Consider the following 12,422-nt stretch of genomic DNA (forward strand, 5'->3'; position numbering starts at 1 on the left):
TCCTCTTTGCAGACCTCAAAAGAATGCTCACTGGAGGAAAGAAATTAAGCACTTCTGCAGAGGGAATAGCCGAAAGTGAGGCTAAAGAGAAATCATACAATAAAACTGGTATTGAAAAACCGTATGATTGCAATAATCGCTGTATCACCCTAGCAGGCAACTATATTACATAATCTAATCGATTTTTACCAAAAAAAATATGTTTTACTATGCTAGCCTATGAACTTTTCAGTCCAACTGTTACAGAGTTTCAACTTAATTATTTTGATACCAAAGACATATATTTATAAATTTAAAAGTTTTGAAAACATTTTTTGGATTCCAATAAATTATTCAAAATTTTTATATAGGTAAGAATTTACATGTTTTTCCAAATAAAACATCAGCAATAATGATGTAAAACTACTGGCAAACAGCAAAACATTTAAGCTTGCTTTTTTTTTTCTTTTTCATTTATTTTTATTATTATTATTTATTTATTTATTTATTTATTTTTTAATATTTCATTTTTTACAAACAATGAATCTATTTTTTTAAAGCTAATAGTTTGTTTTTTTTTTTTTTAAATCTGCAACTAACAATAATTTAGTAATTACTAAAATTAAATTTATAATAACTAAAATAGATAATCAGAAAAAAATATAATAAAAAAATGAACTACATAATTTTCTTACCAGACATTACCAGATACATTACTGCCAAAGTTTTAGAATATACTCCAATATTGGAGGGGGAAAAAAACAAATTTGTGGAATTTGCAACATTTTAGAACTTTTTTTAAAAAAAATTACCTTTAAAAATTTTCTGATTTCTACACTTTGTTGATCTTCTAATGGTATTTAATTAATCCTTTAGACCAATTTTACTTTCTAAAATCTTCATTAACTTAAGACACTGCTGAAAGTTAATGATAATATTTATGAGTCCCTTGAATGAATACAGATGCAAATGACTTAAAAGTTTTGAGTTGAACGAGAGTGGCAAAATTAAGTGGTTTTAAGCGTCTTATCATGCCCTAGCGAGCATGTTTCAAAAGCATTTTACGCTTATGTTTCTGATGCTAAGTGTTTGTTATGAAACAGTCAGAGGCGCAGGGCGGTAGCTACGTATGGATAGAAGGTAGGGCACTTGATTTACCTGGCAAGTTATTCCAAAAAGAATTCCTTGGGGAAGAATTTCACGCATCTTACTCATGACCCAGGGCCGTCAGAGGGTTAATCAAAAATATTTACATGTGGTGTCAACCTACGGGCTGAACGTGTCCTAACTTAAAACAGATGCTGCGGGTGCACAACATGTCTAAACCTGTTAACAGACAGGAAGTGCTGGACTGTGAGAACATTCAAGTTACATTCCTGCACCAGACTTCACTGGGTACGGTTCGGAGAGCTTGTAAACTCTGGGAGCTTACAAGTCGAAATGGCTAAAAGCTACAATGAATTGTATATAATACTTGTAATATAACTGTAAATTCAATCTAGAGTTATGTAAATAAACAGCAATGCGATATCGAAGCTCGTCATTGTCCCTGACACTAGACATGGTCACAGAAAAGTGATACACAAAATAATGCACAATGTTCCAATGATAGGAAAAGCAGCAACGAAAGAGAATCACATGTGGTACATTTTTTTATTTAGAGAATAAAAATTTCACTTTAAGAGCCTTCATTTAATTTAACTATTACATTAAAAATAGAATAAAAAAATAACTACATTAATTATCACAGTACTTTGTGAATCAAAAGGATACAATCTTGAAGGATGCTGCAGGACATCTTGAGGAATTAAAATATCATCAAAAAACCCTAGAGAAACTGTAAATAAACAAAATAAGTCTTTAAATGAGTTTGATCCATAAATGTTGCTTTCATTAGTTGATTTTTAAGAGAACAAGAATAATAAATAGGAAATAATGCTGATTAACTAAGTAACAATATGTTTTGTCTAAATCCATGTTACTTTACATACATACAATCAGTGGCATAACTAGGGTATGCTGCGGCCATATGCAGCTTGTAACTTACCCCTTATTTGATACTTATTTATTTATTTTTATTGTTTGAAATGTTTACTTCTGTGAACATTTTACTGAAATTATGCTCTGCAGCTTCCACTCTCATATGAACCGTTTTTAGTCTTTTTTAAAATAAATATTTACTTAGAAAATTGCTTTTACACTTTGAATTGAAATTTTCATACAGAAACAACTCAAGCACTCAAGGTTTTAAATGAAGCCTTTTTTTTTTCAGATCAATCAAAATATCACCTTCTAATACTTTAAAGATGATATTTTGTTATAGGTGTCATGTGCATTTAACATTTTTAATTAGCATAATTTCTTACTATAGTATACGAATGAAGATAAAAAATATATAATTTTTTTTCCCTTGCTTTGGCAGATGCAAACAGATTTAGATTCTTCAAAATTCAATTTTTTGCGCAATCATTTTCGATAGAAATCAAAGCCGAAAAATTCAGTCTTTCTCGGTTGTATTTGACTTTAAATGGTTTCTATGGATTTTAGCTTAATGAAAGAATATCATACCTGCCAACCTCCGAGAAAAAAAATCCGGAAGATATTTTTATCCAGAAGATTTTAACGCAAAATACAAGACACCTACTCTTTTTACATTCAACAATATATTAGTTATGAATTTCATATCAATTGAACTTACTTTCGTTTAGTAAATATTACTTGTATTGCTTTCTTTAAAAGTCTGGAAATAACGTTTTACGCTCGCTTCGATTGGATCCTGATGAAGTCATGCGCTATATCCCTCAGTGACGTCATAATCTTGCCTCAGGTCTTCTCGTGCGATTCTCCTACGGCAACCTCTCCTTGGCTTCTTGGCCTAAAACGCGGTGCCGCGTTCCACAAAAGTATCGTTAGCGCCAAAATTGGCGAGATACAATTTTTTTCCTACAAAACATGAAAAATCCGGAAAATTTTGCTCATAACCGGAAAAACGGAAAAAGACAAGAAAATCAGTAAAACTTCCGGGAAATCCGGAAGCGTTGGCAGGTATGGAATATTCACCACTTATAACAGATACCAAGATAGGTAAAAATTTAATAATAATAAAAAACATCCATTGGTCAAAAAACATCCTTCAACTTGCTTTACGGCGAAACTTAAAAAAAATACCCTTAGGGATACATGTTCTTTAGGTAGGAAATATCTAATTACAGTCACACCTCCAAACATCAAAGTAGCAAATTGCCGGGGAAAAATTCGATATATAGAAATTTTGATGTGTAGAAACAATGTTATTTTATTCTAAAAATTTCCTAAAACATTAAAATTAAAGATAATTTTCGTGTATGAAACCCAATTTCTAATTTCTACAAGCAACAAATGAAATTACTTTCCAAACAACTCAAAAAGAATTTTTTTCCAGCTAAAATTTCCTACTAACTGAATAACAAAAAAATGAGAGAGTTCCCACGTCCCTTAACATTATTTGTCACTCAAAAGAGCTTATTTCTTTTTTCTGTACAAGATGAAGTTTGTTCCAACTTTTTCAATTAATTAGAGCAGAAGATATAAGGATTCAAAGGTCAGGGATAAATCCTAGGATAAACTCAATTCAAGTATGGAACTAACGAACAAAACGCTACTGCACATTAAGTTTATGAAATCAAAATTGTTGTTTTGTTATGCCCAGGAGCCCTCTTAGCACCTATAACTATGAAATTTGGATGACTTTACTTTTGACTTGGTGGGGGGGGGGGTTCTCATCAAAGTATTTTAGTACTTTTTTCATGTATAAAGTTCTTTTTTTTTTCCATGAATGAGAGCAGGATTTTCACTTTGTTTGCAAACAAACACATATTTTAATCAGATTTTTCCAAGGAGACAATTTATCTCTTCTCAATCCAAATAACATTACAAAATAATCTTTTTGGGTTGGTGACAAGCAGAGAGCAGAACCTCCTCTAGTAATAATAAATAAATAAACTAAAGTAATTTTATATTTATTCTTCACTCTTTTACGTAATTCTTTTTTTTTTTTTTAATTTCAGAGTTTTTATCCTCCTTAAGACTTTTTTCTCTTCCATTCGATAGCACATGTTCCACCCGTTAAAATAACTTTTAACCTTCGAGGTAACTGAAATAATTTTAAAATACAAAAAGATTGAATATACTAACAAGTTTTGAGAAAAAATTGGTTTTTACAAAAATGTTAGGAACTATGAAAGTTCTTTGCAAACATGGAATGTTTCTCGTTACATGTAAAAGTCGTTGAAAACTAAGATACTGAAGAACGTTTGGCAGAGTCTAATTTATTTTTTAAATTTACATGCTAAAAAGTTTTTTTTTTTTTTTTTGAACATAAATGTTACTATTTATTAAGATCCTTTTTAAAAAGAAAAAAAATATTAAACAAAATTTCAATTATTAGAGAAGAATAACTTACCATGTACCCCTTCTCTGCTACAGCTACGAATTTTCCCAACTAAAACCTCATTCATAAAAGGCCGAAATACAATGTAACTAAAGTGCACTGGAAAGAAAAACTGTACATTAAAAAAGGAAACTAACAACACTTCATGTCTTTAAAACTTTGACTATACCTTACATTTTGATAAAAAATTTTAAGCAGTTTATGAAACTACTTAAAATATTACATGAACTTTGATTTTTTTTCCTTTTCAAAAACCGCCATCACCAACACAAGACATCAGAAAAAAAATTTTTTTCATCTTAATTAGTATTACTGTTGTCTAAAAGAACAGTAAATATCTTAACAAAACGCATTTTGTTAATACAGTAGGCGCTGCTTAATGTGATCACTTTGTGACAAATATAATTTGTAACAATAACCAACTGATAACAATAACTGAAAAGAATCCAGGAGAAACAAAATAATGATTTTTTTCCAATTAAGGTGCATTTATTTTGGCAACCTCAAATTAAAATCAATGACTCAACTAAATGCACTTTCAAATTATAAATTATTAAATTAACAGAATGGAAATACCTGAATTATAAAAAGTTAAAGCTAAATTATGCAATTTTTAATCACATAGTAATAAGTAAAGTAAAATATGACCGTTTTCCCTGACATTCGTAAACCAGTTTCAAAGCACATTCAACTTTTCTATCTTTTCCAGTATGGTTTTGCTTGTAGTTTAAATTTTAATTTAACTTCACTTTGTTTTCAATCTCGACATAATTCTTTAATAGTTTACAAAGCAATGGCAACAATGGAAGTCCTACATCAATGTCATGTCCAGCGACTGAATTTTTTTAGGTGCAAAAGAAAGTTTTCTTAGGGGGAGTCTGTGGTCACTGGGGGCGAACTTTCTGTAGCTTCATTCCTAGAAAAATTTTGAACTGCTATTAAAAAACGCAAAATGCTACACAGAAAGTTAGTCTTGTCAGGGTTTGCCTATGTATTTCTGTTAATTGAAGAACAATAAGGGGGGAAAAATTGAAAGTTTATGAAAAAGTGATAACAATAAACAAAGATGCTAATTACAATATCTGACTTTTTTAACGTGTGTTAACATACAAGTGTTCTGGGAGTTCGTGATTCTGATAACATTAAGCGAATGATAACATTAGCCGTGATCACATTAAGCTTCGCCTACTGTATACAATAACTGTTACATTTTATAATAAATATGATTGTAAAACGATTTGCACCTCCCAATTTAATCATTTTCTAAAGCATCTTATGTCAGAAAAAATGTTAATAATTAAAAATTTCTTTATTCATTTTAATATTTACAGGTTATTTTATGTGTATAAAGTGACACTTCTATGAGTGACTATCTCTATATATAGCAACCACTTCCATTAATAACCCATTTTCTAAGACATTGATTTTTCTGCTTAGTTACTTAATGTTAAAAATCCTCTAAAAGAGACCATCAAAACCTCTCACAATGTCTGGCAAATCACAAAACTCAGCACCAAGAAATAAAGACATTTTTGGTTAGAGAAAACCAAAGGATTAAAGAAAATCTATTTTGAAGGTTTAAAAAAGATATCCTCTTTTGATACCCCACACTCCCTCTCTTCAGAAATTCTGAAATGTTATAAAAAAGAGGGTATGGTTTTTCGCACCCTTGGGAAGCTAAGGTCTCACATTATGTATCACGGTGCAGGTCATCACTGATGTTTCAATTTATCATTGTGCAGTAGCGTAACTAGGTGTTGGCATGAGTGGCTCTCACCAGGGGTGCAGCAGCCAGGGGGCGGCATTTCAACTGATTTATAAAAAAAATCAAGAGTTTTTTTATTTCTTTTAATCATAAAATTTGAAAAATGCTTTAAAATATGAAAAAAAAGAGCTAGAGACACATATATAACATCTACTGAGAAGGAACATTGGGCATCATTGAAAACAATTCTAAAAAAGAAAATAAGCAAAAAATTACAATGCTGTCTGCTATTTGTCAAATCAACTAATCAAAATGTTCAAAAAAAAAAATTGGAGGTCACAATGACCCCCCCCCCTGACTTCCCATGTGAGCAACCCTGGGGTTGGGGGGCACAATTTCTTTAGTTTGCCAGAGGTGCTAGACCCCATAGTTACACTTCGGTCATTGTGTCAGGTTGTGCGTCTTCAAAAAGGTTGCTTCTCAAAATTTATCAGTTGCTTACAAATGGAATGGAGGTATTCCTAAGTCAGGAAAGCCTTTGACGTCACCAAAGATAACCTTAAGTAGATTTTATTTTTGAAAAATAATTAGGAACGAATAAGTCGCTACCCCTCTTCCACCTTATTTTACAAAAATTGCCTAAAAATGCGATTTTTGATGTGAATTTTGAAAATTTCTCTTTAGGTGGATTCTGAAGCCGGTCCTCCGACCATATCTAACACCTGCAAAGTTTGACTAAAACTATGTTTCTAAGACTTCAATTCGTAAAATTTTCCGGGAGAGATCACTTGATCTGCCCATCCCCTCTTTTGAATCATCAAGTCTAAAACTTTTAAGGACTTATAACTTTTGATATCTATCTTTTGGCATGATGAGGTAGCTAAAAACTGCCACCTTGTTGAGCTCTGGTTTGCCGCTCCTTAACGTGAATGCTGGCTGCACCCATGCTACTGAGCGCTTATTCAAAAAAAAAAAAAAAAGTTGTGGGTGTAAAGGGGGGGGGGAACGAACACTGACAAAACCATTTGAACCAATATTGTTGCATTGCTGGCCCACCTCGCCTTCAAAAATTCACAATGTGGTCCTTGAGTAAAAAGGATTGGAGACCCCAGTCTTAATGTAAAGCAAGCAGAATATAAATGATTTCTATTGGAGCTGTTATTGTGTTTTGCATTTTCGCAAATGACCTTTTTTTTTTTTTTTTTTTTTCAAGAACAGAGAGTGGTGAAGAAGTTTCACTGTACTTTGCCAAGTATAACAGTATTTTTGCTGGTTCAACTCAATGGTTCTATTCAATTCCTCAGTGGAAATTGTTAGGTTTGCGTTTTGAAATGGTAGAATGGGAAAGATATGTTTCTATTTGGTTTTAAAATGAATGCAATAAGAAAATAGGAATAAAATTTCTCAAGTTACAAAAGGCTTTTTGGCAGATCATTTTAAAGCTTTAGGATCATCCACTTTCTGGGTGTGAGCATTGGTGACTGTAAGAGTGCCATAAAGTTATAAATTCAGAAAAAGTTTTTTGTATTTTTAATTCACAAATAAAAAAATTAATTTGTGAAAATAACAAAAATGACTCACTTCAAAAAATTAAAAGTAAAACAAAAGAAACTTTCATACATACCACCTGTATGTGAAGCTCCATCACCAGGAAATATATAAGATTCCTCCAATTTTGTAATTTCAAATAAAGCTATACAAAGCCCTACATCTATTACCACCTGAAAAACAAATGAAAGAGAAATAAAATAATAAAAGAAAAGTCAAAAAGATTAATCCAATCATAAAAACAATAAAAACAAATTTTTTACTTGATAGACAAATTTATTCTCAAAGAAATTTGACTTTTTAATTTTGCATGAAATCTAATAGCAATTTCAAAGCTTCAGTCATAACTTAAATTACTAGAAAGGCAAAAGATGCTATTTTGAATATTTTAGTAATCTGGGCTCAAGTTTGCAGAAGTTACTCTTCAAACTTTCAAATAGCTGTTCACTTTTATGCACAGCATTTTATTTGGGCAATATTCATGTTTATTTAGCAATGAATGAGAGTTTTGCACAAAAAGTTTAATTACCTTTATTGAATTTCAATTTTGTTGATTAAATTCACTAGTTTACAAAAAAGAACTTTTCTTTTACAACAGGGGGGAAAATACCTGCTGTTTGTATGAAATGCTGTGCTGAATTTAAAATATGTAATCAGTTTTTCTCCATCATTCACAGAGTTTTTGTGACATACAACTGAAGTTTGAAAGACATGTGTATACTTACATGCATGATTAATTGTATTTAAAAAAATATCAAAAACTTAGCGATGGCTCATTTGGTTCTGTATTTGCTAACAGAATCAGCCCTCTTAAATGGCCAGCAATAATCCTGTCCAGAGACATAGCAATTTTGCCTTCTTTAAGTATTACAACGACTAATATGTAGAGATTCAGGTTTAAGGTATTGAAATCCAGTACTATTTTTCAATTCTTCTTGTCATTGCTGTCCCATTTGCACAGGAAACGGCAAAATATTTATTCGGAGCACCCCTAATAAAAACCATGTTTCAAAGATTGCTCCGAAAAATCAAGTTCATACCATTCCCTTACTAGACATTTTAAACAAATTCCATCATATGCAGAAAAATTTGCTCTCTCAATCGGTATCAATTTTTCAATACCAGAATGGCAAAACAATACCAATTAGATTTTTTAGTAAAATGCCTCTGGAAAATAATATTTCCAAAAATGAGACCTAGCTAAAAAAACTTTCAATCAAGCCCCCTCTCGACCAAAAAAATAATTATCCAAATCAATTCATCTATTTAGGAGCTACATTGCCACAAACAGATACACAGACAACTCAAACTCATAACTCCCTTTCTTTTCTTGTTGGAGGTTCAAAACAGATTGACACAAATAATAAGGAGCAATGTGCCAAATCTTTTTTGGAGCTTTTTACTGCAAAAAAAATGGGGGACGCTGAATGAGCATATGTAGTAAGAGTCTTAAGCATAAAATTTTAACTTTTCACAAGTGGACCTTTTTCAATTTATCCAAAATACATTAAGTACAGAAAGCATAACAAAGCTTGACAAAACTAATTAAGAAATGTTTCCAGTAAGTTACTGCCCTATAGCCAGGGCTAAGGCAGAAATAGATGAAATACAACGCCAGCTCAGTCATTCCAGCCAAGGACTGCAGTTTTGTGCTTATTAGCACTCATCAGCCTGGCTTAGGAAGTGACGGAGCTGGAGGTGGAAAAACCTCCTAAGGAAGCCAAGAGTGCCAAAAAAACTGGTAGCTAATATGGAATTAGCACCGTGCTAATTATGTCATATAGAAAACTTATCTCAAGCATCATTATAACACCTAGATTTTAAGTCCTATAAAACCTGAGAGAAATATAACTAAATCGAGCTCAGTTTCAGGGACACCCTGAACTTTTAAGAGCTGGGAAATTATTGATTTACTGAATGAATCTCCCAATTTTACGAAATAATAAAATGTCAGCTTGCACACATACCTAAACCAAATGAGAAGAAACATTAAGCATCATTCAAAAACATATTTTTAAAAATATATATTGCATTCTTGGTCCATAAATTTGCCAAAAGAACATTCTTCCGGAGATTGAAGTAACCTCCCATGACATTCCATTAGGGAACCGCAACTTAGTTTCTGAACTTTTGACGCATTACATACCAGAACACATGAAATACTGTCTATTACACTGATGCTCTCGGCTATTTTGCAGGCTTTCAAATCCTTCTAAAAATAAACTCTAATTCAAAAAATAAAAAAAGGTTATTCATCATTTTAAACTTCACGAAACTCGTTTCTACACATTAACGACATTTAGCTACTTTTAATTCATAAACATATTTTAACTCTATTTATTACATAAACGGTGAATTTTACTAACAAAAATATGTTTATACCTACTGTTATGTTGTTTTACAAGAGAGACTTATCACAAGAATTTTTTTACGACAAACCTCACAACTCAACTAACAGCTGCGCCTTTGAACTTATTATGTTACTCGCAGTTTCGGCAAAGCACAAGAGAAGCGCGATAGTTCTCTACCGCACTCAAATGGTAAAGCAACTAACCATAGAAAATATAATAAAGATGTTTCAAATGCACTCATCGAATTTTCCAATCAAACGGAGAAAACTGCAGCATTAACATACTTTCATCTAAATATGTTGCATTCAAAAGTTGAATTTCTTTCATACGAGCACAATTCTATCATGCTTAACGAAAACAGTAAAAACGACTTGTAATGACAGATTTAATTCTTTAAATTTACAAAATAGAATGTCAGCAAGTGTTCTAACATTTGTATACAAATAGTATCGAATATGCGAGAGACAAATGAATAAATGATGAACAAAAAGTGCTTGAACTTAAGACTTCATCTAAAACAATGTTAAATTTCCGAAATTACAATATTATTTTCGTTTTCCCCCTTTGTACCTCTCGCGAACCCTCAAGGGTTCACGAACCACCGGTTGAGAAACGACGTACTAAGTAATCATTCAGATTCAGGAAAAAGATTTTTTTATTAATTTTTTTGAGCAATCACGATTGCTTATTGTTCTCATTTGACTGTTTTTGATGTTACGCTGATTTTATTTTCCCGCCAGCACCCTCTGCAGCATCACCGTCGACCAGCCGCCTCATGATGCTGCTCCTCTTGTGAAAACAGTGTCCAGGTTGCGTCCATATCCTACACACACACACGCATACATACACACACCTACACATGCACACACTCATACACACACTCGTGCCTGCACACAGACACAAACACACATGCCTACATACATACATATACACACGAACGCCTACACGTACACGCGCGTACACAACACTCACTCACACACATGCATACATACACACACACACGCACTCACACACATGCGCCTAAACAAACACAGACACATGTGGCTACACAAACACACACGCGCATACACACGTACACACGCTCGTGATTGCAAAAAACATAATTTGAATTCAAGATGCCAAAAATTCAAACTAATATTTTTTTTTCTACTGAACTTAGCGAAAAAGAAACGTTTTCAGAATATTAAAACATGATTTTGATGGATCATTAATTTTCTAGTATAGTCTGTATATGAAATCTTTATAATTACTTTATTAGCAAACTTTAGACGAAGTTCATCAGAAATAGCATCTTTCAATGGCTTACGAAATTTCCATGGAGGAATTCGAATAGTGTCTTTCATTTCCACTAAAGTAAACATTTTTAAGACCAACTAATAAGCAAAATGAAACAATAGGCATAACGTGTTTAATAAATAAAATCGTGCTTTTACGCCCCGGTAAAAAAAATTTTACAAACACTCTCGCGCCATGATGTTGATGTTTACGTTCTGAAAAAGCAGTTAAAGTTGAAGCTCAAAACATTTAAGCTGCAGATATTGTTCGATGAGCGACCGGCAGCTAACCGGTTAAAATAATGACGTCATCTCCAATGGTTTAACATAAGCTGAGGTTACTAGTTGTCACGTGATCAACTGACCGGTCGCTACCAGTTGAGATCGTCGAACGTAAGCTTATGGAGTGCAGTAGGCAAAGCTAGAGTCCCTATATGAAAACGTAGTTTTCAGAGTTGCGACAACGCGGTATCATTTTCCTATTGGTCGAAGACCGCCTGAGGCAAGGTTTCTTCTTCTCCCGTAGGATTAACATGGAGCGTATGACAGTGCTGTGGAAAAACCCAGAATCTGAAAAATTAATGGTGAGTCCAGGATTTTAATGCTCATATTACTGTTCTACAATGTTCAAATTATACGTGTGTAGCTTTACTTGAGTGAGTCCATTCCTATTTCTATAACTATCGCGTAATTATATCAAGAACATGTGTTCCGGTGTGCTAAAATTCCATAATGACACTTTATTTGGGTCTTTTATAGTTATTTTTTCTGTTAAATCGATGATTCCAATCACAACGTTATTGAAAAACAACACTTTAAGACAAGGCAAATGTTTAAATTGTGTAAATTAAATTTTTTTAACGATAGATCTCTGTATTCGGTTTGGCGCGATCAATTTCATGCTTGGCGACGAGTGAAAGTAAACAAAATATACACTTGTGATGTACGTGAGGATGTCTTAACTTGTGATTTGTATTATAAATGCTGTATGTTGCAGAAATTTTTTTTAAAAATAAATGTGACTTAATATTAAAACCCATTTTAACTTATGTTTTAATGTTAGGGTTTTTATTTTTTCTGATCATTTCTTAGACAAAAATTGACTAACGTATCGTTTTTAATGTTCCTTCAAGCTA

General features: G+C 32.3%; 1 protein-coding gene across 2 annotated transcripts in view; it reads right to left on the reverse strand.

The window, feature by feature from the left end:
- LOC129224534 (DNA-directed RNA polymerase III subunit RPC8-like) overlaps positions 1-11,485 on the reverse strand; it is a 36,093-nt gene extending 24,608 nt beyond the window's left edge. For both annotated transcript variants that reach the window (XM_054859006.1, XM_054859014.1), the window contains exons 1-4: positions 11,263-11,485; positions 7,738-7,834; positions 4,421-4,507; positions 1,753-1,816 (exon numbers count right to left, since the gene is read on the reverse strand). In XM_054859006.1, the coding sequence (XP_054714981.1) occupies positions 1,753-1,816; positions 4,421-4,507; positions 7,738-7,834; positions 11,263-11,373 (359 nt within the window). In that variant the 5' untranslated portion in view covers positions 11,374-11,485. The remainder of the gene's footprint in view (positions 1-1,752; positions 1,817-4,420; positions 4,508-7,737; positions 7,835-11,262) is intronic.
- Positions 11,486-12,422: the final 937 nt, after the last annotated feature.

The sequence above is a fragment of the Uloborus diversus genome, chromosome 1, assembly GCF_026930045.1.
Source record: "Uloborus diversus isolate 005 chromosome 1, Udiv.v.3.1, whole genome shotgun sequence".
NCBI lineage: Eukaryota > Metazoa > Arthropoda > Arachnida > Araneae > Uloboridae > Uloborus > Uloborus diversus.